General features: G+C 39.0%; 1 protein-coding gene across 3 annotated transcripts in view; it reads left to right on the top strand.

Annotated features, from left to right (window-relative positions):
- LOC138818347 (ribonuclease H2 subunit B) overlaps nt 1–26,230 on the top strand; it is a 74,217-nt gene that overhangs the window by 15,533 nt on the left and 32,454 nt on the right. For 2 of the 3 annotated variants that reach the window (XM_070009349.1, XM_070009347.1), the window contains exons 2-6: nt 7,480–7,551; nt 9,513–9,620; nt 12,806–12,882; nt 15,287–15,401; nt 25,146–25,210. In XM_070009349.1, coding sequence (XP_069865450.1) covers nt 7,480–7,551; nt 9,513–9,620; nt 12,806–12,882; nt 15,287–15,401; nt 25,146–25,210 — 437 coding nt within the window. Of the gene's footprint in view, nt 1–7,479; nt 7,552–9,499; nt 9,621–12,805; nt 12,883–15,286; nt 15,402–25,145; nt 25,211–26,230 lie in introns of those variants that run through there. The other variant, XM_070009348.1, reaches the window with a different exon arrangement.

Here is a 26,230-nt window from a genome sequence, read left to right as displayed (position 1 = left end):
ACAGAGAATACAGACTTTACAGAATTAGTATAGGAAAGTCACTAAACAAGCAACAATTGCAGTGACATTAAAAAGGGAAAAAACAGTCTGGGTGCCAATGGCTCACATCTGTAATCCTTGCTACTTAGGAGGCTAAGATTTGAGGATTGTGGTTCAAAGCCAGCCCCTGCAGAACAGTCCCCTGGAGACTCTTATCTCCAATTAACCACTCAAAAACAGGAAGAGTTGCTGTGGCTCAAAGTAGTAGAACATAGCCTTGAGCAAAAGAGTTCAGGGACAATGCCCAGCCCCATGACTGACAAAAAAAAAAAAGGAGGGGGGAGGGGGAAAACAACAAAAACCCCAAATTAAGTGTGGTGGCCCATGACTATTGTTAGGTTTTTAAAAAGAGATACTCGAGTAAAAACAGCAGCAGCACTCACGTGGTATTCAGGTAAGGGGTAGGTTTATTCAGTAGACCTGCTGGGACCAGGCAAGGTTGGCACTCCACGTGGCTGGGAAAGGCCTAGGAAAGAGAGAGAGCTAGAAAAGAACAGAGAGATAGATAGGTAGTAGAGAAAGCTAGAATAGAGCAATGAGAGAGCAGAGAGCTAGAAACAGAGAGAAAGCTAGAATAGAACCCAGAGAGAGCCTGGGCCTGGGGCTAGCCCTTATCTAGGGTATGGGTGGAGAAAGGTGTGGCCACATCAAATTCAGATGTGACCTCAGCTGATGCAGATGTGACTTCTTCCTGGTGTCCCAGTTGCCTAGGTAACGCAGGTACTGGGTGGAGACTTTGCTGCGAGGAGGGTGGAGTCTGCTAGCCCATCCAGGAGCAGACCTTAAAACTATAATCCTAGCTACTTGAGAGGTCGCCATTGGAGTAATGTGATTTGAGGCTAGCATGAGCAAAAAGTTTTTGAGACCCCTCATTTCAACCAATAGAAAGCTGAGCATGGTGGCATATTGAGGAACTTAAGCAACTCCATTTCACTTAAGACCCCCCCCATCTCAGTTTGGCAACTTAACCCTTGACCCACTTCAGCCCCAATGCTAGGAATTAGGACAGCAAGACTTGCACAAACAATTCTCGGAACCAGAGATGGTGTTTTCTCAAGACAGTATATCAAGGTATCTGAAATTCCAGAACTGCCCCTCCTGGGATCTGGTGACCATTATCTAAACCATACACCCTGCAGTTTAGCACCTATCCTCTTGAGACTCCCCTGTGGTGCAAGCCAACCCATTTAAAGTACCTCAGCCCCCTTGATCTAACCAACAACTTGTTTCTGGTCCTTTCCCCGCATTGTAGTGTGCCAATCATACTATAGAGTTGCTTTATGATTTTCCCGTGGTTTGTAGTCATTTGTTACAAGAAGTTATGATGTATGCAAAGCTCCTGCCTTCCCTAAAAAATGTATAACAAGTGCTGTAACCCTGGGCTTGGGGCCTCTCAGCGTCATGGGCTGCTGCCATGTATCAGGGGGACCAAGCTCGAGCTTGCAATAAAGACTCCTTTGCTTTTACATTGGTGACAGTCTCTGGTGTGTTCTTTCGGGTTAGGATTTCCGAATTCGGTTTTACCTTTGTTGCATTGGCTGAGAATCCTCCCCAAGCCCACCCAGACGCCTTAAGTTTTTTTTTTTTGGCGGGGGGGGGTCCGGTCAAGGGGCCTGAACTCTCTGGACCTGGGCGCTGTCCCTCAGCTCTTCAGCTCAAGGCTAGCACTCTACCACTTGAGCCACAGCGCCACTTCCGGCTTTTTTCTTTTTGCTTATGTGATGCTGAGGAGTCGAACCCGGGATCTCATGCATGCGAGGCAAACGCTCTACCACTGAGACACCTTCCCAGCCCCAGCGTTAAGTTTTTGAGACCCCTCATTTCAACCAATAAAAAGCTGAGCATGATGGTATATATCTGTCATTCCAGCTGTGCAGGAAATATAAATAACAGGATCACAGTCCATGCTGGCCTGGGCCTAAATATAAGACCAAATCTTTAAAATATCCAAAGCATAAGAGGGAGCACTGCCAAGACAAACAAAAATCCTGGGGTTCTAGTGAGTTAAAGCAGGGGCATCTCATTTCCAGTAATACCACAGAAATATCCCCCATAGTCTTCTGTGTAGAATGTTTTGTCCCCAGATAGTGTGGAGGGCCAAAAAAACGTTAGGATGTAGAACTTTGAAGGATGATGTATGCTACTAGGGGACTATGTCGATAGGGGTATATCTTTTTCTGGGCTTTGCATGTGTTAAAAAATATGACAATGAAATAAAATAGAGAAAGTCAATATGGATAGTAGAAATTACCAAAGAACATATAGATTCTGAGATTGAAAAATATATCGGAAATGAAAAATTCCCTGATGTACCCAACAGCAGATATGAGCTGGTAGAGCTGGTAGAGGAAAGCTTTAGAAAATCTGAAGATAAATTAATCGAGATTATCTAGCCTAAGGAACAGAAAGAAAATAGAACAGAGAAACTGAGTATAGGCTTAGGTTTGTAGGACACCATCAATCCTATCAACATATGCATAATAGAAATCTCCCAGAAGAATAAGAATATTTCAAGAATTAATGTTCAAACACTTACAAAATATGATTATTAATAAATCTATTCAGCTAAGAAGTGAAACATATTCTAAACAGGATAAAATAAAGGAGATATATTTCTACAAGTATCAGATGGTCAAAAGAAAGAATCTTGAAAGCAACAGCAAAAAAATGAGTTATCAAGCAAAAGGGAACTCAGTGAACTTAGAGTCTGGGATGGTATGCTGAAGATAATGAAAGAAAATAACTCAAAATAGAGGGTTCAGTGTCTGTCAAAATTATCACTGAAAAACAAGGAACAAGATATTCTCAGATAAAGAAAAAAACAAAATTCATTGCTAGAAGACCTGCCCTAATAAATAAATAATTATACTAAATGTGAAGCATTAAGCACTTCTATTAAAAGGTTGTAATTGGCACATTGTAAGGAAATATTACAAACAACTGTCTGCCAATGAAACAGACAATTCAGAAGAAATAGAAAATTTTCCAGATAAACTACAAAAGATAAAATACAAAAAAAGATAAACTCCAAAACTGACTCAAAAATCAAAATCTGTGCCGGGTGCTGGTGGCTCACGTTTATAATCCTAGGTACTTGGGAGGCTGAGATCTGAGGATCATGGTTCAAAGCCAGCCAGGAACACCAAAAAACTGGAAGTAGCGCTCAAGTGAGAGTTCTAGCTTTGAGCTGAAGAGCTGAGGGACAGTGCCCAGGCCCAGAGTTCAAGCCCCACGACCAACAAAAAAAAAAAAAAATATCTGGGCTGGGAAGGTGGCTCAGTGGTAGAGCGCTTGCCTTGCATGCCTGAGGCCCTGGGTTCAATTCCTCAGCACCACATAAGCAAAAAGGAAAAAAACTGGAAGTGGCGCTGTGGCTCAAGTGGTAGAGCGCTAGCCTTGAGCTGAAGAGCTGAGGGACAGTGCCCAGGCCCAAGAGTTCAGGCCCCACGACCGGACCCAAAAACAAAACAAAAAAAAAAAAAAATCAAAATCTGAATACAACTATGGCAAGTAAAGAAGTTTAAATTATCAGATTCCCCCCTCCCCCCATGGTGCAGGGGAGGGCATTTAAACAGCTTCACTGTAGAATTCTATTGAACATTGAAAAGCTCCAATCCTTTACAAACTTCCCACCAATGAAAAAAGAAATACTTCCTAACTCATTCTATGAAGATAGTTTTTCCCTGAAACCCAAGCCAGACAAAGACATTTCAAGTAAAGAAAATTTATCCAATATTCCCTATGAACATGGAGGTAAAAATCTTCAACAACAACCAGACTAAATCCAGGAATATATAAACAGGATTATTTGCTATGACCAAGTATGATTTATTCTAAGAATGAAAATTGGCTCAAACATGTTAATACACTATATTAATAGAATAAAAGCTAAAATCCATTTAATCACCTCATTAACCATAGGAAAAAACATTTTACACAATTAACATTTTTCACACTTTAAAGAAAAACCACTTAACAATTTATTAATAGAAACTTTTTCAATCTGATAAAAGGCATCTACAAGAAACTCAGATAGCATGCCAGTGAAATTTTTTACATGGTGAAAATATTTTAGGTAGACTAAGATAAATAAAATATATTACTAAAATTTCTTTTGACCATGTTTAATGTGGCTTGTAGAAAAATTTACATATGAGGTTCAGGTTTGTGGAATGCATTTTATTTCTTTTGATCAATGCAATTGTAGACCAGGCCTGCCAGGCTCCAGTAGATCTGGGTCCTCCACCTTGTTGCCCTGTAGGGACTGAGTGATGGAGAGGTGAAGGCAGATCAGGGTGATCCTTTTGGTTTGGAGTTGTAGAAACCGGAGATAAAGAGATGCATTACGCAGGCTTTCTATGAGGGAAAGAGCTTTGTTTTGTTCACAGCAGAATTCCTAGTTCCTGGAACTGACACTCTGAACTGGCAGCATGAAATTGGTAGTATAAAAATGTTCAGCAAGATGTAGTGGTGTTTATGGCTGAGTGGTTGTTTAGCCACCTAATGTTGAATATTTAACCAGTTCTGCTGTGAATGCATAGAATGTAGGAAGCAAGGTGTGTGTGGGTGAGGGAGGGGAGGGCAGACATAGCATTTGATAGCCTAATCATGAGATGGTATACAAGATACTGAAGGGGAACAAAAAGAACTAGATCCTGGTGGTTGCTGCTTGTCAGTGTGAGTTTCTTGTTGCCAGGGTTTTTAATTGTAAAAGTCAAAATCTTTACTCAGTAACATTTTTTATGTATAGGGGAAATATTTATATTTGAAGTTTGTGCTGAATGTAAAACGAGTTGGCTTTCAGATATCAGCATCTAACTCAAAAAAATTTAAATAAGCATATCAAAACCTTCCACCCATTCCACAGACTTTCTCTTCACTCTTGTTTCCTTTCCTGTGGAGAAAATTCAGTTAATATATCCCATTTGTCTATTTTTGACTTTGTTGTAAACATCATCTTATTCAGAGCAAACTCCCACATTTTCTTTTACTAGTTTCATAGTTGCAAGTTTTTTATTTAAGTCTTTATTTTTAGTTGATTTTAGTATATAATGAAAGCAGTTTAGTTTCACTCTGAATATTCTTGAGCATATTCCGTTTTCCCAACACTGTTTATCAAAGAGATTAGACCCTTCCTGACAAATGTTTTTGACACCCTTGTCAAGTCAGTTGGCTGCCTGGTATATACTTCTGTGGATGCTAAAACAGATTATCTCATGGAAATAGAGTAGAAGTGTGGTTACTACTGGAAAGGGTAGAAAAGGGTAAGGGAGTGGTTGATGGAGTGAAAATTATAATTAGATAGCAGGAAGGTCTAGTGTCTCACAGTAGAGTTACTAGTTAATAATTTACTGTATTTTTCAGAATAGAAATGTTTGAGATGATGGGTATACAGTCACACATTGAATATATGTATCAAAACATACTTACCCCATAACTATATATTTCCTTGGCTATGAAAGTAGACAACGTAAGCAGTTCTAGGCATTGGAAGCTTGCCAAGCCTCCTTGTTTACCTCTTCTATCGTAAGGTTTCATATCCTATTAAACTATTTCTCCTTCTTAACAGTTGTACACTTACACTCTGCATTTGTGAATGCAGAATGAATTTGTGAATGTTTAAAATCTGTTTCTTCTGTAGAGTTTCCATGAACTCCATGTGAACAATGCTGGATTTATTTTGTACTAGTCAATACTCGGTGAATGAATAAGTGAAAGAGATAAGACAAAGTAATCTTGAAACATATTCCATAGTAAAGAGGTTAAAAACCTGATTCCATCATCTCACTTGAAATTAGGGTTGAAACATTCAATCCAACAGCAAGTTGTGTTGTCTTATTCAGTGTAAAGAAAAATCTCAGGTAGGCGCTGGTGGCTCATGCCTGTAATCCTAGCTACTCAGGAAGCTGAGATCTGAGGAGCATGGTTCAAAGCCAGCCCAAGCAGGAAGGTCCATGAGACTCTTCTCCAGTTAACCACCAGAAAAACCAGAAGTGGTTTTTCTCAAGTGGTAGAGTGCTAGACTTGAGCAAAAGAGCTGAGGGACAGTGCTCAGGTCCCAAGTTCAAGTCCCACAACTAACTGGAAAAAAAAAAAAAAGATTCCCCTACTAAACAGACATTTTAGGTCTGTCTACATTTGTATATCCCAGAACACATTTCACAATGTATTATGCATAATACATTGATACAGTCAGTAGTAGCTTATCCTCTGGACTTAACTGCTTTCATGGGAAAAATAAAAACAGTTCTCCCCTTGGACAGCTAATATAGATATAGATATAGATTTTTTAGACTTCTGGAATTTAAATCTTGTAATTCTTTTAGGCTATGGAAGAATGGAAGGCTGAAGGATAATGTGTAAGAATCACTGGATCCAAAGTTCTCTATTAAAACACTCATCAAGGGAAATGATAATAACTCGTCAAAAATAATATCTCAAGCCAGCCACCAATGGCTCCTGCTTGTAATTGTACTTACTCAGGAGCCTGAGATCTGAGGCAGAGGATGAGGAGAATCAGATTTTGCTTTGTGCATTTTGAAGTTCTATATTTGATGCATAAACATTTAGGAGTGTTGTATCTCCTTAGTTAATTCACTCTTCTATTAGTATAAAATGATCTTATATTACAGGTAATTTCCTTTGTGATGAGTATAGCCTCTTAAATATTTCTTTTGACCTATGTGTAGAAGAAGCTTTCATTTTACTCTATTCTACTTGTGTCTTTATATTAAACATGTTTCTTATAAATAATAGACTTCCAAGCCCTGTGCCCTATATGCTTTAAACTGGAAAGGGAGTAAGCATTAGGGTTCACCTTGTTTGTTCCCATCCTTCAGAGATTACATGCCCAGCATGGCCCAGTGTCTTGAGGACAGTGGTTTTATATATTTAATTGCTGTTTTATTTGGGTTATACATGGGCAAAGAAAAAGGTTAACAGAACATTCAGAGTTTAAAAAATCTAAATATCCCATGAATGTATATTTTTTAATGTTTTACTTCATGATAGTAGTGGTAATATTAATAATCACAATAGCTATCATTTATTTTTTTTTGGTCTGATTAAGTGCTCAACAAATTAACTAGTTTGATTCTTTATGAAGCAAATGGGCAATTATTATCAGTATTTTATAAATGGCAATTGAGTCAGGAGACTATGACCTTTGCTCAGGGTGACAGATTATAAGCCATCAGAATGTAGAGCCTTGCTCCTCATAACTTCTCAAAGAAACTACTTAAAACTACTTGAAATCCACTGCAGATTTGCCAAGAAACTGATCATTTATTCCAGACTACACAGCCTATAAGTGATACATTGAGTTAAAAATTGTGGAAAGGACAATTGTGAAGTTGAAGAAAGGAAATAGAAATATGGTAACTAAAGTGAACATCAAAGAAAATGCCTTTTAATTTTTATAAATCAACCATTTTTTTTCAGAATATTTAAAAGATACTTCAAAGAAAATGAAAAGTGGCCTTATGTTTGTAAAATTGATTAACCCATGTTCAGGTAAGTCTCTCCACACAGTATTCCTTCCCATCTCCTTTCTTCCTTGTTGAACATTATGGCCAATGCACATTTGGCATTTGATTTGCCTGTGTCTAATTTGTTTTAACGTTAAGGTGCCATCATGAAGTGATGAAAGCTGATGGCATTATGACCCTTCCCAGATTATTCATTTGACTTAAACTTAAAAAAATTCCTATAATTTTACTTCACAGAACTTCTCAGTCATAAGAACTATTGGCATAACAAAAAAGTAGCATGCTTGAATTCTCCCTGAAAACAGATCGACTTTTTTTTGGCTTCCCTACACTAGCTTCTCTTAAAGTAGTTTTCTTAAAGTTAGTTCATTTTATGTTAGGAAGTAAAATAGACAACTAAAATAAAAGCAGAAGGTTTTTATTTGGCATGCTGAGATTTTGATTAGTTTCATTTTTAGCTGTACTTTCCTCCTTTTATTCTGACCAAAAAGCGGTACATTTTTTCCCCAATCAGGAATGATTAAAAAAAAAAAAGCATTGCATATTACAGAGGCAGATAGTTTATTGGAAAACAGTTTTAACTTTATATTCAATACATATTCAATTTTATCTCCTAATTTTTTTTAGAAATAGTACTCAGCAACGTAGTGATATTAGTGATGTCATTCATCTCTGTGCAGAATTGTTTTTCCATTAATTTGTAAGGTTTTGAGTAGACATCTGATATTTAGCAAGTTAGAAATTCCCTAGTGACCACATAAGTGAAGGTAAGGGAACGGCAATAGTAGTACCTTTTTAGAAAGATTATAAATACAACAATGAGAGAGGAAAACTTCAATTAAATTGAATGTAATTGGTTACTTACTTGAAATTTTTAGTTATGCCTGAATATAAGTTAATATAAGAAATATTTCTTCAAGAAAAGTTTTAGGTAATAGTAAACTATCCAAAGCATTTAACAAAAATATAGGTACAAAAGAAAGCAAGCCTTTTTCCAAAGTTTCTAAATGTGCAGAGGCAACACAGGAGCAGGTGTTTTTATTTGCTAGAATAGCAATCAAAACATAAGGGTGAGCTAAGCACTTACTATGTTTTAAGATATTTACATGTTTATCATAATCTTTATAAAAACCTTTTGAAATAGATTTGATGCTGTCCCATAGACAGATGTAGAAGCAGAGGCACATAAAGGTTATATAACTTCCCTAGTGATACTGAGCAAGTGATGGACACAGATTTAAACTTAGGTCCTTGATAATTGGGGAGGAAAATTCATGAGTTGAGGAGGTTAAACATAAGATATGCACAGGCTTCATTCCTTCTACCCTTTCACTTTTTTTAAAGAAAAAAAATGGAGGCATGGAGGTATGGCTCAAGTGGTAGAGTACCAGCTTTGAGTGTAAAAGCCAAATGAGCATGTAAGCCTCCAATACCAGCACAAAAAGGAAGGAAAAAAGGAAGGCAGGAAGAGAGGGAGGCAGAGAAAAATCCATCCCCTTTACTGGGGCTTTACTCACTTGCTGTGTCCTTGCATTTTTTACCTAGTTTGGCCCTTGGGGTTTAGAGCTTGGTCCTCAGCTTAGTTCCTGTGTATGTGTGTGGAGGGTGGGGGAAAACACATGTTGGTCTGGAGAGGGAACCCATATGCCAGCTCAGAACATCTGGCTAAATCACTAGGGTTTGGGAGTTTAGGTCTGTTTTTCCCTCTTGATCTGATGGCAGATTCAGTGAGAGATTTTGTAGCAGTTAACATAAATGACTTGTACTTTTTACTTTTATGGTTTAAATTCAGTGAGGTTTATGGAGCTGGAAAATAAGCATCTGGGTATAATAGCCATAAGCTTTCTGTGGAGTCAGTTTGTATAGAGAATATCTATATATGTTTATGTTTATATTAGGAACATTCTTCAGAACTATGTCTAGGCTTTTGATGTGTGTGTATATGTGTGAGAAAAATTACAAATAAAAAACAGATTTGTCTTGCAGGGGAAGGGACCATTTACTTGTTCAATATGTGTCTACAGCAGCTGTTTGAAATCAAAGTTTTCAAGGAAAAACATCATTCTTGGTTTATAAATCAGTCAGTTCAATCAGGTAAGCCACTGGTACATGTATATATATATATATATGTATATATACATATATATACATAATACATATACATAATATATATACGTATATATTGTATATATACACATTAACTAAACGCATGCTTTAGCTTTTCTGTGCTTCTCACATGGGGTTGCAGTCAGTGGTAGAGCTTTCAATGGCATCAGAAAGGGGTTAGTCCAGAGGAAAAGAAAGACAACTCTAGCATTAAGCAAAAAAAGCCAAGTGAGAACGTAAGACACTGAGTGCAATCCCAGTACCAGCACACACAGAAAAAGAAAGAAATGGAAAAATCCATTCAATTTACTGGGATTTCAATTTACAGTGTACCTCAATGTGTGTCCAGATAGGAAACTTTAACAACTCTGATTTGTCTCCTAACACATCAACACATACTTAGGCAGAAGTGAGATTACCTTTGTACAGTGAAATATATGTTGAGTTGACTAGAAATTCCTTCTCGTGAAGATCTCCACGTTTTTAACTTATTCCCTTGAGCATCCTAATGTAAATCTAAAATATATTTGAATTTAACATCCTTTGTCATGTGAATTACTGTCCACTATGATATATAAATGATGATATGAGAAATAAATAATATGATATAAGATATAAATTACTTTCTACTATGATAACAAGTACCTGAGAATGCCAACCCTACAAGAAAGAATATTTATGTAGGTTCTCAGTTTTGGAAGTTTCATTCCATGGTTCATTGGCTCTCTTGCTTTGGAGGCCTGCACTCTGTGTCATGTTAGTAGTGTGTGGTGAAACCACTCACCCCATGGCCAGGAATTAAAGACAGGAATAGAAAGAGATCAGAGTCCCACAGTCAACTTTGAGAGCACACCTCAATGACCCCAGACCTCCCACTGACCCTCACCTCTGAAAGGTTCTACAATCCCAAGATATCACTCTGGAATAAACGTTTAATATATGGGCCTTTGGGGGCCATTCTAGATTCAAAATATGATTCCCCTACCCACCCATATATATACCCATACACAAAAGCCACCACCGCCAAAATTCTAGGTGAAGAGGGGAAAAAAGACTCAAGAAAGCCATGTTCTCATCCAGGTTTGGAGTGAGTTGGGGTTATGTAGCTGGTAGATATCTGAGGCAGTCTGCATTCCCACTGCTCACACCTGCATTGTTGTCAGAAAGCACTTTGCTGTCATTTCTCAGCCTTTTGAATATGATCAAGTGCACAACAAGTTTTCTGCTTCTCCCTGTGTCCTCTGTCTGTTGGCTCCATGTGTAATGCTAAGGTACGAAGGCCACTTTGATTGTCTCTCTGGACAAAGGATTGCTGCTTGTAAGAAATTTTTTTTCTTTTTTTTTGTGGTCATGGGGCTTGAACTCGGGGCCTGGGCACTGTCCCTCAGTTCTTCAGCTCAAGGCTAGCACCCTACCACTTGAGCCACAGCACCACTTCCAGTTTTCTGAGTGGTGTATTAGAGATAAGAGTCTCACAGACTTTCATACCCAGGCTGGCTTTGACCCATGGGCCTCAGATCTCAGCCTCCTGAGTAGCTAGGATTACAGGCGTGAGCCACTGGCGCCCAGCTGAGAAATTATGTTTTCATATTTACTTATTAACTAATATATTTATTTTAGTGGGACTGGGTTTTTGAACTCTGGCCTTATGGTTACTAGGCAAGTATAATACCACTGACCCTTACCTCTAGCCCCTTTTTGCACTGATTATCATGCTTGAACCTTGATCCTCCTATTTTAGGTTTCATGCCATAGTTCCATGCTATAACTCAAACAGTAGCGAACCAGCTGCTTAAGCAAGCATGAGGCTCTGAGTTCAAACCACAATACTGGCAAATTTAATTCTAAAGAAAAAACTATTTTAAAGTATAGCCACCACAAAGGTGGACAAATATGGTCGTGGTATTAAGTATATACATATAAACTATGCTACTTGTGGACAAGGATGATGGGAGGGAGAAACAGGGATAGTGAAGGAAAGGGTGACATTGTCCAAAAAGAAATGTTCTCGTTATCTGACTTATGAAATGGTAGCCCCTCTGTGCAACACTTTAATAATAATGATAAAATTATATTTAAAGAAAGAATAGCCACCACCATAATACTATTGTTAGACCTAAAAACCTATTCCTAGTTTCTGTGTATAATAGAAACGTAAAATTAGCTTGAAAAGCTTTTGATAGGTTATTTTTACAAACTTCATCCTTTTAAAAATAATTAAAAGGCATCATAATATAAAATTATGTTTTTCTTAGAATACATATAATTTAGAGTTAAGATATCTTGCTTCTATATGTAGGTTGGTCTGAGAATAGAAATAAGTACATGTGTTTCCTGAAACTAAAATAAAGTTTGAATGAGGCAAATGAAGTGTTTATTGTTTTATTAATGAAAATAGCTCCTGTGGTTCAGCTCTATAGAAAGAGGAGCCCAAGACGGGGTTGAGGACGCGGGTAGTCTTTTTTGTGGTTGCCCTTTTTCCTTTCCGCCCAGAGAGCAGAGTTCTCAGTTTGCTGGGTTAGACACTGCTCATTTGCCTTTTTCCTCTTGAGCAAGCATTGAGGTGAAATAGGGAGCTAAAAGAGTGAACTGAATGATGACCCCCAGGCCCCAGGACAGAAAGCCCAGTCAGCTTCATCCTCAGAGGCACATGAAGTTACATTATCCTGTAGCTTAAGGTAGACTTTTTCTTTTTTTTCTTTTTTTTTTTTTGTAGGGGTGGGTGAGGGGCCGGGGGAGGGTGGGAAGGAGGGTGAGGAAGGGAGAGACTATAAAAATGATTTCTAAAGAAGAAATGGAAAGTTAAAACTGTATTCTGGTGTTTTAACTCTCTTTTTTTCCACACGAGTTTGGGTAATCTCAGAGCCCACAATAATTTTTGAGAGAGATTTACCAATCATGAGAAAACCTTACCTAAAGACAGTAGGACCTGAGATACCTGATTTGAAAGAAAAACGAGTACATTTAAATGAAATAATTTCTTGCCACTTGTTAACCTAATGGAAGCATGACAGACTGTCACACAAGCCACAGAATGAGATTTCTTAGGTCTGTATAAAAGCTTCTCAATTTGATATTTCGTATGTGTTTTTCAACAAATGTTTGTTACAATGAGATTAAGATGCAGTAGCCAAGTTGTCCTTCTAAGCAACTTTGTTCTTTTTCATTCACAGGAGGCCTTCTTCACTTTGCCACCCCTATGGACCCTCTATTTCTGCTCCTCCACTACTTCATAAAAGCTGACAAACAGGTAAACTGTCCCCTTGACATCTTGGCAGTGAAGTGACAGAAGAGACTGTTTTTTATGATTGTTTTGTTTATTTGTGTATATTAACTGAACAAAGTGGTTTTATTGCGATATTTCCATCCATGCATATAATGTACTTTGATAAAATTTTCCCCCTCTATTACTCTTTCTCATCCTCCTTTGTTACTTTTTAAACAATTTTTAACTGGCTTCACTATCCTGTTTTTCATACATGCATGTAAGTTACAAGAAAAGACAATCTTGCTTGACCTCCCTTCTCCATTTATGTCCAAGATAATGTCTCAGGTGCCTGTAATCCTAGCTACATAGGAAGCATAAGTAAAAGGAACTTGGTCCATGCTAGTCCACTCAAAAAGTGAGACCCTATTTGAAAATAACCAAAGCAAATGGTTCTAGAGGCATGACTCAAGTGGAGGGTACCTATCTAGCAAGTACAAGGCCTTGAGTTCAAACCCCGTACCAAACCAAACCAAAACCAAGGAGAAGGCAACAATGCTCTATAGGAAATGTACGCATTACCTTGCTCATGTAACTGTAACCCCTCTGTACAGTATTTTTACAATTAAAAACATACAAAAAAAGAGAAAAATGCTAACATCAAACACACACACACACACACACACACACACACACACACACACACACACACACACAAACTACATAATATAGTTTAGGAACCACATAAAACAAACTTACAAGCTTTTACAATTTTTAAAAGAAACCCACCAGTCTCATAAACAGTTCAAATAATTCGTTCATTCAGAGTTTCCAGCACAAGGTCTCCATACTGTTGTTGATGAATCCTTGAGGATTCCTAATTCCCTTTCCTGGGATTCTCAAGCTCAAAACATTATTATTGTCATAAATAATACTAAGATGCTACTGGCTTCTTCACTGTGGATATGATACTAATCATTCAAAATCTAGAGGATTAAACTGCCAGCTCCTCAACTGAAGTCAGGGTAATGACATCAACTACCCTAGCTGCCACTGTATTCTCTAGCACCATATACTTGAAGTTTAAAAGATAACAGTTTTGCCAGGCAACAGTGCTCACACTTGTAATCCTAACTATTCAGGAGGTTGAGATTTGCGAAACACAGTTCAGAGACAGCCCAGGCAGGAAAGTCCATGAAATTCTTGACTCCAATTAACTAGCAAAAAGCTGAAGTGGAGCTGTGGCTCAAGTGGTAGAATGTAAGCCTTGAGCAGAAAAAGCTAAAACACAGTGGCCATGTCCCGAGTTCAGGCCCAAGTGTCTGTGCAACAAAAAGGCCAAAAAAGATACCAGTTTTGCAAATTGCTCCCTGTATTTTCATTGTGTGTGTGTGTGTGTGTGTGTGTGTGTGTGTGTGTGTGTGTGTGTGTGTGTGTGTGTGTGTGTGTGTGTGTGTGTGTGTGTGTGTGTGTGTGTGTGTGTGTGTGTGTGTAGTTGTATAATAAAGAAATTCAGAAATACTAATTTTGAAGCTATTTTATATTGTGACTGTGTGATGGTCCATTATGTGCTAAGTATTGCCTTGGGGTACTTAATATTTAAAATATTAAGCTGATCATAGAAGACCATAGTTGTAAGGTAGAAATCTACAGACAGCAAGACTTTGGGGATGTGTGATTGGAGGAATCTGATTGGAGGGAAAATGAGAACATTTCTTAGCACTTGTTAACCTGATAGTGTGGCAAGCTGTCACACATGCTACTGAATGAATAAGATTTCACTCTTAAAATTAAAGAAAGCTGCTCTTGCAGAAAGAAAACTGATCAGATTTTCTGTCTTCTAAAGCTTGGTCACAGAAACCAATGATCAGAATTAGAACCTGGGCAATCTCATACCTGTTAGAGGCCTGGCATCCCTAAATCAGGGCACTGATATCTTTGCTTAGCCAAACTTTGTTTCCCTTGTAATTTGTAAGATTAAGAGAAGCTAATCATAACTGAGAAGAATATGGTTCTGAATTTTGTGGTCTACACAGCTCATGCTTGGACAGTCCTACCTAGCAGAAGCTGGTTTAGAATGTCTAAATCTTCTCAGACCTGTGCTGATCCAGACTTCTCTGTGACCATAGTGGGTCCTTCTTCAAATTGAAAGGTTGGGTCACTTTGGGCAATCTCAAGATCTTGGGGCTTCCTAAGCTTACCAGGGGTTTTGTCCCCTTCTTCATTTGGTGCCTACTGTGTAAAATTCTTGCTTACAAAAGCTTCCTAAAGTGAATAGAGAGTGAATCTAGTTCTAAGCTCATCCCATTTGAATGATTCCTTGGATGGAACTAGGGGGTCTCATCTAAGTTTAAAGGACTAGCCATGGGGTAATGTGTCTTTTTCTCTTCTTATGTGTAGCTAATCCATGAGAGTGTTTGCATTCGGATTGATTAATGTGTTTTTTCAGGGCAAGTTTCAGCCCCTAGATCAAGTTGTGGTGGATGATGTATTTCCAGATTGCATCTTGTTGCTGAAACTGCCAGAACTTGAGAAGTTACTTCACCATGTGACAGAGGAAAAAGGTACAGCATGTGGGCCTCTGAGATCAGGCTGATTGGAAGGTCACACAGCAGCTGCAGATGCTTATTCTTCATCGGTGGAAGGGAAAGCTGTTATGCAGGGTGGCTCTACTTGTCAGTAGATTGCCTACTTTGGAGCTGCACACAGTGAAATCTGCTGGTTATCCACAGAAAAGGAGTCATAGAACATGGCTTTAGTCTCAGTATTTCTTTGACTTTAGGCAACTGACTTTATTGCTTTAGTCTTCAGCTTTCTCATTTGTCAAAGTGTATAAAACTGTACTTACATTGAATATCTTCTGAGGTCCAGACTTTGGGGATAAATAAGACACTGTGCATTTACTTACTTTCCTTTGAGTTTGACTGAGGCAAGTGACAAGCAGTGCACAGGTATGACAGGTAGAAGTGATCCCTGTATTTCTAGGGATGCATAGGACGGGCTTGGGCTGGGTGTGGATGGGGTGAATTGGTGGATATTATGTTGCTTTCTGGGAGGTGGGGAGGGATGACTTCTGAGTAAAGTCTAGAAGGATGAGTCAAAACAGCAACACAACAAAGGCATGGGCATGTGCAAAGGTGGTCATGGAGGAAAGTTCTAAGAGTGCCATGTAAGGTTTTAGGGAATTGCACTGAATTAAGGCAGGAAAGCTGGGCAAAGGTTCAGAATGGTGTGTGTGTGGGGGGGGGGGGATTTTATGTATCTGGTCTTGGCCCAAGAGTCATGGCATGCCTGTGAAAGTTTCATAAGGACATTGTGACAATGTGAAGAATGTACTAGAAAAGCCAAGACCAGGAACAGAGAACTGTTACGGTAATCTAACCTGAGCTTAAGAGATGGAGCTAGAAGCAAGAAGCAATTTAGACCCAGAACTAATCACATGCATGGTCCAATGTGGTCAAGGAAAGGGAGGAGTCAAGAATGATTTCTAGGTTAGCTCCTTGACCCGGAGGATATGTGGTGGCGGCATGGAGGAGCGAGCAGGCCAGGGAGAGAAGTAGATTGTAGCATTTATTTATTTGATTTTTTTTTTTTTGGTCGGTTGTGCAGCTTGAACTCTGGGCCTGGGTGCTGTCCCTCAGCTCTTCAGCTCAAGGCTAGTGCTCTACCACTTGAGCCACAGTGCCACTTCCGGCTTTTTCTGCTTATGTGGTGCTGAGGAATTGAACCCAGGGACTCATGCATGAGAGGCAAGCACTCTGCCACTGAGCCAACTTCCCAGCCCTATTTATTTGAATTTTGAAAGGAGGAAGCGAGGCACTGTGGATGGATGTATTTTGACAGGTTAGAATCACTGAAAAGAAAACTTCACATCAGTGTCGTTAAAAAAAACCACCCCAATAGTTTCAGGGTTAATCTGGAAAATGGTGTGGGAATGAGAACAGGCCAATAAGCTGTAGTTGTTGGGGTCATAGATAGTCTGGCCAACTGACAGTTCTAAGACTTAAGAAAGCAGTGATTCCAGTAAGTGTAAGTTTACAGTGGGAAAGGGAGAACCTTGCTGGTTGCATTTCACGTCTACTAATTCTTTCTTGGCCACACTTATGGCTCCACTTTGGATCTAGGGGGTGCATGGCGCCAAGATCTTATCAAAGCAGTCCCATTAAAGGCATTCCCTGATTCTGAGTTTGTCGGAGACAGGAATCTTTTTGTGGGTGACAAATGAAATAGCCCATAACCACTTTTGAAAGCTATAGTAATGAAGAATAATTACAAGTCATTTTAATTTCTGTCAACTTAACATGAGTTGAAAATGCAATTAACTTATCCAGAATTCTGCCATTAGCTATATAAAAACAGTCATCTTAAAACAAAACTCAGAAACCCAGATGCCAAAAACAGGACTAATGCCTCCTGCTTGCTTGCTTCAAGTCTGTCTTAGAACAGGCCTTCTCTCTCTCATTCCTTCCTTCCAGCTATCTGTTGTGTCACTGAATTTCTGTCCCAGTTCCCTTTACTTTTCCACATTACCTAATACTCTTAGAAGATCTGCACTTTCTTTTTGAAAGCTGTTACCAACTTTTATGTGTGTTGTGTTTGTGTTGTGTTTGTGTGTGTGTGTATGTGTGTGAGTATGTGTGTGTGTGTGTTATATAATTAGGTTTCTAAAACCTAGGCCTGATGTTTTTCTTTGTTTTGTTTAAATGATAGTAAGTGAAAGAGAAGTCATTCAGAATAAGTGTCACATGCAACAGACATGTACCATAGAGGTTTTGGCAATTTTCTCAGAATCAATTTTTTTCCATGAAAGAACAATAGTCTATAAAGTTGAAGTAAAGAAAGGTTTAAAAACAAAATCACATAGGGTTGAATAACTCATGCCTGTAATCCTAGCTATTCAGGATACTAGTCTGTGCAGGAAAGTCTGTGAGACTCTTAATCTCTAGTAACCAGTAAAAAGCCCCAGAAGTGGAGTTGTGGTTCAAGTGGAGCTGTGGTTCAAGTGGTAGAGAGCCAGCCTTGAGTGGAAAAGCTAAGGAACAACACCCAGGCCCTGAGTTCAGGTACCAGTACTGATACAAAAAAATACACACACACACAACCAAACACACGTGTGAGTGTGTGTGTGTGTGTGTGTGTGTGTGTGTGTGTGTGTGTGTGTGTGTACTGGTCCTGGGGCCTGGACTCAGAACATGGGTGCTGTCCCTGACCATTTTTCCCATGTCTAGTGTTGTACCACTTGAGCAATTGCTCCACTCCAGTCTTTTTGCTTGTTAATTGGATATGGGAGTCTTACATACTTTCCTGCCCTGGTTGGCTTCAAACTACTGCCCTCAGATATCAACCTTCTGAGTAGCTAGGATTACAAGTGTGAGCCACTAGCACCTAGCCCAAACAATAAATTTTAAAATAAAGAAGGGAAGGAAGGAGAGGCCTCAGCCTCTAACGGATTCTTTATCAAAATGTGTATAAGTAATTCTCCATTACTTACTTCACCATTTTGCCTAAAATATATGTGTAAGGTCCATTCCTGGACAACGAACAGACCTCGCCCAGTACCTGCATTACCTAGGCAACTGGGACACCTGGAAGAGATCACATCCGCATCCGCTGAGGTCACATCTTAATCTGATGTGGCCACACCTTTCTCCCACCTGGTCCCACTTCCCTTTACCTGGACACACCCTTCCCCACCCCCTACCCTATATAAGGCCTAAACCAGGGCCAGACATTCCTTTTCTTTTGCCACCCGCGTGGAGTGCCAACCTTGCCTGGTCCCAGCAGGTCTACTGAATAAACCTACCCCTTACCTGAATACCACGTGCGTGGTGCAGTTCTTACTCGGCTACCTCTTTTTAAAAACCTAACAATATGTGAGCAGTTTTTCTGTATGTAAGGTCTGTGTACTAATCTGGACATCTTTTTCTATGAAAATCTGCAAGGGAATGTTTATCATTAGGGGCCTATAATTGATTATGAGAGCCTACCAAACAAGATGAGTATAGGACAGGCTTCTCCATACAGCAGCATTTATGTACTTAATAATTTATGTCTGTTAACGGCCCTTCAGTAATTCCCTTTCATTGCTTTTGTAATCTGCATCTTTACAGATGAGGAAACCCGGACTCTAAATGTTTAAGTAAGCTGCCTGACATCCAAGAATGTAGAGTAGTAGATCCAGCATCTGTCCCCAAGTCTGTTGATAGCAACTCTTGCCCTTCCTTTTTAATGCTCCGAATTACTTCCATGATATTCTGATAAAGTTTTTAGGTGGTATCTAAAGTTAAAATAGAAATATGCTTTACTTTTGAAATCTTGGGAAATCCCCATTAATTACTGTCTTTTGTGTGGAAGATGGAGGCAGGAAGAGAGACAGTGCTGAAACAGCTTCAGAAGCAGACACTTACCTATGTAGAGAGCGCCCAGGCCATCATTGAGTGATTGTGTTGAGTATATCAGTTGCTTATTTGAATTTGGATCATTATCTTCTTAGAAATTAGTGTTTGGCTCCATCTTGTCAATTTTTCTGCCTACTAAAGTGGGATCAGAATACATCTATAAGAGGGAGCAAAGGTATAGAAAGAAAAGCTGATTTTTTTTGGACTTTTTCCCCCATGGTCCCCTGAACAGAGAGTAAAATCTGAAATATCCCCTGGCTCCCCTGCTAGTTGGATATTAGCATAATAAATTCAGCCCAAGAAAGGCCGCAGTGGCTGTGGCAATAAATTTGAGTCCTGTCCTGATCTCCAGGTGTATGTAAGCCTTCCTTTTCCTCTGCCTTCTCCCTGATGCAAGCCCTGCCACTATCATTGGGTGATCTGAATGAACATGGCTATGACCTTAGCCTTGACTTCTTTATTACTGCTGAAAATGCACTAATAAATAAAGTCTTCATTTGCTTACTCTGGGGCTTAGAGTACATTTCTGGCCAACAAAGCTCACATTCAGTGGAGAGGTGACCCCGGGAGGGACTAGTAAAGAGTCATGAACTTTGCCTTGCCTGTAATAGTCTGTTTCATGGTACAAGCCAAAGCTGCACCATACTGTCTGATGTGATTAACAAGAAGAGCCAAGAAAACTTACCTGATTAAAATATCCCAGTACAATTGCCAAGATTCTGTCCCAGGAGACAGAGAAACAAGCGACTATATGAGTTTCTCAATTATGGAAAACATTGAGAAAATAGAAGTGAAAATGTGCTCTAGGCAGTTTATTCAACGATACATTGGGGAAATTCAAGTTTGTGAACCGATTACTCGATTGCTGAACATGCAATTAAATTGTGGACTCACATTTATTCCATCTTTATTTTGTAAGTCCAGACTTTCCAGATGCTTCAGGCTAGTTTTATAGGCACCAGACACATAAGGAGGAAACCCTCTAGAACATACACATATTCTCTAACCCCCTGACTCATAGTATGAAATTTAGGACATGCTGTAATGTCATGTTTTTCATAATTACCAATAGTTTGTGTAGTCTTCATGAATATTTTAGACTTTCTTACTTTTCAGAATTTATAAATTTCAAAAATAACCTATAGTTTATTCACTGAGCCTTGTATAGTATCTGTGATAAGGCGATTACTTTATTTAGGCAATGTTTAATTTAAAAATAAGGTAGAATTTTAAAATTTTCTAGAAAGAAAACTCCAGGTCCAAAGGGCTTCACTAGTGAATTTTATTCTACCTTAAGGAATAAATAATACTCAAAGCAATAGTTCTTGTCTAACTCTTTTGGCAAATAGATGAGGAAGGAATTTTGCAAAACTAGACTAGAATTGCCCTGCTAACAAAATTAAAATTGTTATAAAAAGAAAATTAGACCATCTTATTCCATCATAGCTTGAAACATTCTTTTTTTTTTTTTCCTTTTTTTTTGTCGGTTGTGAGGCTTGAACTCTGGGCCTGGGCGCTATCCCTCAGCTCTTTAGCTCAAGGTGAGCGCTCTACCACTTGAGCTACAGCACCACTTCCAGTTTTCTAGTGGTTTATTAGAGATAGGAATCTCACGGTCTTAGAAGTGGTGCTGTGGCTCAAGCGGTAGAGCATGCGCCTTGAGCTGAAGAACTGAGGGATAGCGCCCAAGCCCACAGTTCAAGCCCCAAGACCAACCAAAAAAAAAAAAAAAAAAAGTCACGGTCTTTCCTGCCCGGGCTGGCTTTGAACCGCGATCCTCAGATCTCAGCCTCCTGAGTGGCTAGGATTACAGGCGTGAGCCACCAGCGCCCAGCTAAGCTTGAAACTTTCTTAACAAGGTATTATTAGATTATTAGAAAAATCAAGTCTATAATTTCTTATTTCTTACATTAAAAGCCAAGAGAGATAAATGCAAGTATATTGTCACAAGTTCGTATACTGTTCCTGAAACAATCTGTTAACTAAAAGTAGACCGTGATAGCTTAAATATATGTAAGTACCAAATGAAGTAAATAACAAAACAAAACAACAAAAAATTCATGTCTACAAAAATCAAATACATGAGCTCTAAGTGGGATTTATTATAGGAATGCGAGGTTGTTTGAAACTTAGAAATTTAGAGTAATTCACAAATTTACACTTTACCAAAAGAAAACTACTTGGGCAGATCTAATAGTACAGAAAAGGCAATAGACAAAATTCATTCCTGAAATAAATTCTCAGCAAATCAAGAACAGAAGAGCACTTTCTAATATGTTAAAGTGTATCCATGGCAAATTCCTTAGGTTATCTTATAAATGACTGAATGAAACATATTATATAGTTATATGAACATGTTTTCTTTATATCCTTGTTCTGTAAACTTTTTCTTATTCTTTAAAAGTTTGTTAACAAACACACACATGAGCTTAGGCTACACAGAATCAGGATCTTCATCACTGTCTGCCACTTACACATTTTTGGCCCACTGGAAGGACTGCAGGGGCAGTCTAACTCATGGGGCTCTCCTTTCCTGTGATCATTACAGCTTCTTTTGGAACACTTCCTGAACTACCTGTGGAGGCTGTTTCACAAATAGGAGTACAGTCAGAAAGAACAATAAAAAGTAGTGTACTTAGCACCTAAGCGAATAGTGTAATTTTTTTTAGCATAATTAAGTCATTTTGCTGTACTTAATTGTGCGGCCTAGACTTTTATACAACTAACGGTGTAGTAGGTTTATTCACAATAGTATCACCACAAAGACATGTGTGATTCCTTGCACTCACAACATTATAATACCTACAGCACTAGGGGGCTGGGAAGTTGGCTCAGTGGTAGAGTGCTTGCCTTGCATGCCTGAGGCCCTGAGTTCGATTCCTCAGCACCACATAAGCAAAAAGAAAAAAGCCGGAAGTGGCGCTGTGGCTCAAGTGGTAGAGTGCTAGCCTTGAGCTGAAGAGCTGAGGGACAGCGCCCAGGCCCAGAGTTCAGGCCCCACGACTGGACCCAAAAAAAAAAAAAAAAAAAAATACCTACAGCACTAGATGCAATTCTATTAGAATCTTACAGTTCCATTGTTTTATATATGATCTAAAATGTCACTCTACAGTGTGTGACTACTAGCATTGAACAACTGGATAGTAGAATCAAAATATGGGGCTGGGAAGGTGGCTCAGTGGTAGAGCACTTGCCTTGCATGCCTGAGGCCCTGGGTTCGATTCCTCAGCACCACATAAGCAAAAAGAAAAAAAGCTGGAAGTGGCGCTGTGGCTCAAGTGGTAGAGCACTAGCCTTGAGGTGAAGAGCTGAGGGACAGTTCCCAGGCCCAGAGTTCAGGCCCCACGACCAGACCCCCCCCCAAAAAAAAAAGAGAAAAAAAGAAGAGAAAGAGAAAAAAATAGAATCAAAATATAACATTTATGTGATCTTCAAAAATTATGAAGTATTGAGGGGTAAATATGACCCAGTATATGTAAGATCAATATAAGGAACACTACAAAACATTGCCAAGAGAAATCAATGAAAAACTAAATAGGTAGAAATACAACACATTCATATATTGAAAGATTCCATATTGTTTAGTAGATTCAATGTTTAGCAGACTTTATTTTTTGCTAGAAGTTGATAAACTGACTCTAGAATTTATATGACTCAAGCAGTATGGAGGTTCCTTAAAAGACTACATGTAGAGCTCCCCTATGACCCAGTAATCCCACTTTTAGGCACTTACCCAAACGATCACAAACAAGGCCATATTAAAACTACCAGTAAAACTATGTTTATTGCAGCATCATTCACCATAGCTAAGATATGGAACCAACCTAGATGCCCCTCAGAGATGAATGGATCAAGAAAATGTGATATATACTCCTGGTTGGGTTTGTATTGTAATTCTGAACCAGGACCCTATTACCTCAGGAAAAAAGGTTCAGTTATGGAGGAGGCAGAGCTGGCAAAAGAATCAGAGAAGTAGTCAGTCTCATAGAAGCCAAAAGAGTGGCATTCACATTCATCAACGTTCCCCTTAAGAGCAGGGTAGGCAGAGATACCTAGCAGAGTGCAGATCTTTATACTTTTTGTTAATGAACATCGGGTCCATGGCTAGGAAGTCAGCTTGGGTAGAAATGCTGAAGCTCCTACTTACTTGCCATTGCCTCTGGACGATTTACTTAATGTCACTGAAACTCAGTCCTCCAACATGGGATTTCTAAGCTCATTTTCACTTGAGATTTGCTCTCACCATCAAAGACAAGATGTAGGTAAAGTGCCTGAACAAACATTAGTTTCTGATGCACTTAACCAGTATCACTGTCCTCATTTTTTTCTTAGTTAATATGAAGTATCTTCTGTTGATAGGCACTGTGCAATAGGATTTGTGTAGATTATCCCACTCATTTCATGTTCAAAAGAGCTTCCTAGGAAACTTCCTTCACTCACCAGGAAACAGGTTTCAAGAGGGTGGGTGTTTCCCCTAAGAGAGGATGCGTGCTAGGGTTCACATGGACTCAGGCAGAGGCTCACTTTGTTGTTCACATCTTCAGCAAGAGCATCTTCAAGAGATGTAGGAGAGTCCCTCCCCCTGGCCCAGGGGATTCAAGGAGTGGGAGTTCTATCAGAAAATTTGGAGGTAGGTGCTAGAGAGGCTAACAACAGAGTCTTGGACTTGAGTTCTGAACTTTTTTGGAGAGTCTGATGGAGAATAGAACCTAAAAGGCTTTCAACATTATACAAGTATTGAGTGACTACTGTGTGCCCATATAATTTCTGACATGCATACAGTGGGACATTGTTTCCAGAGAAATGGAATCGAGTCTTCTGGGCTTTGCTTCTACAATAAGCTATTTTCCCTATCTGGCAATAGAAGAGCAGTTCTCACACTTCTGATGGATGTCATATGCAGCCATCCTTCCCCATTACTCCAGCATCCTCAGAAGATGGGTGCTAGGGTTCTGTCCCCACTCTATCCTGTCTTTTCCTGTCCACTGTGTTGTCAACCATTGGCTCAAATGAGGTAGGGTGTGTATGCAAATACACCAAAACTAAGATTGAGGATCTTTAGTACCTTTCTTGGGGATTCTTTTACAGACTGCAGAAAACTACCCCTGAATAAGCAATGTCCATTTCCCATGATATGGAGGGGAGGAGGGAAAAGGCTATCCTGTTTACTTCACAGATGGTTAGTTTGCATTGGCTTTCGGTGGTCATAAAGGTGACTTCTGCTAAAGTGGGATTGTGGCCCTTGCTAAGTAAAAGAAAAAGAAACTCCATGAATGAAAAGCATTGCAAAGGAAATCCTGGCTTAATCACATGGCATATAAAGCTATGTGCATTGTAAGGAAAGGAAGTATAATTTATAAGAGGTGAAACTTTAATCCCTGTAAAGGGCTCAGTTGAGCCCACTATAAATCTAAATTCCCCTGAAATAGCTATGCTTATATTGGTAATACATTAAAAGATCTCTTCTTTTTACTCCACTAATCCCACCAGGGCAGCATTGAGTAGTTAATAAGATTTCTTTCCCCCTGAATATATGCAGTGAACTTCATAGGCACCTGCCTTCAATGTTATTTTTTTCCCCTTGTGACTTCCGTTTTTATTTTAGAAAGGAAGTCTTTCATTGAAAACATTAAGGTGAGCTTAAATTCTCCAGAAGAAATAGATTGCTTAGTGTGTTAGTTGGCTGAGTTTTCAAAATTACTTCTAGAGAGTTGTTTCTATAATTTGAGAGCTTTCTTACACCCCCATTCATTTCATGGTAGAATGACTTCTAACATTTTTAAAATATCTCATGATGTTTTTCAGGTTTATGAGGGTTTTTTAGAAATAGAAAATATTATAAACTATTTTTAAATTGTTAACTTGTAATTGATGTAGTGTTTTTAACTTACTGTACTACTTTTAATTTAGAAATAGACAAGAAGAAATATTACAAGTATAGTGAAGAAAAGACATTGAAGTGGCTGGAGAAAAAGGTATAGTGCCTCTCTTCTGCTTTTTTTTTTAGTATTTTTTTATTATAAAGAGACTATACAGAGGGGTTATAATTACATAAGTAAGGTAATGAGTACATTTCCTTTCTAGCATTGTTACTCCCTAACTCTTGTATCTCTCCCCCACCCTCAGTTTGTAAAGTTTGTTTTCAACAAAGTGTCTTGTATGTCTCATTGTTAAAACAGGTCAATTTGTATCCTTGTTTCAGCATTTTGTTACTTCCCTTCCCTTCCCCAAATTAGAAAAATGTATGTATAAGATTCTTCTGCTGCTTTTTGATTAAAAGAAATAGTAATGTTGCTTCTAAAAAAAAAATCCTTAGCAAAGGCAGTAAGACTGGGTCCAAAGGCCATCCTGTATATCCTTTATAAAGAGAAAAACTGTATAAAAAGATAAAAGGCTGGTCCTACCACTGAATGCAAGGATTTTCTGCTGTTGGTTAATGCAGACTCATATCCCTAAACCAGATCATGCCAGGCCTGATGTTGTTTGGTGTGGTAACCCCACAGCTACCTCCAGAGATGTTGTTCCTCAGCTCAAGAAGGAAAAGGACGAAGGAAGGAAGGGAAGGAGGGAGGGAGGGAGGGAGGAAGGATTACAGGTAAGTTTTGTGCTAGGGTTTGTTCTAAGGCTTTACATTGGACTCATAGGACTCATTGGACTCATAAGACTCCTGTGGAAATAGGTACTAGTTTTTTGCCAATTTCACAGAGAGGTGAGAGATGTAAACTAACCCATGATCACAGAGCAAATACAAGCAGCCTCATTCCAGAGTCAGTGTTCTCAGTCACCACAACATGCCATCTCCCCTACTGTGGAGACCTAAGCAAGTCCATGTATTGAGAGCACCAGCACTGATTCTCAGAATCTCTCCAAAGCCTCAGCCATCCCATCTTCTGATAGCTGGCTCTCAGGTACTTCTTAAATGGATTGAGAGCTATCTGTAAAGTCAAGGAGTTCTAGAACTAAGGTGAAAGAATCCCGATTCCCCTGTGGTTGCT

The sequence above is a fragment of the Dipodomys merriami genome, unplaced genomic scaffold, assembly GCF_024711535.1.
Source record: "Dipodomys merriami isolate MVZ:Mamm:240054 unplaced genomic scaffold, mDipMer1.0.p SCAF_738, whole genome shotgun sequence".
NCBI classification, from domain to species: Eukaryota; Metazoa; Chordata; class Mammalia; order Rodentia; family Heteromyidae; genus Dipodomys; species Dipodomys merriami.
Note: the sequence above shows the minus strand (reverse complement) of the source record. Positions and strands in the feature narration are given on the sequence as shown.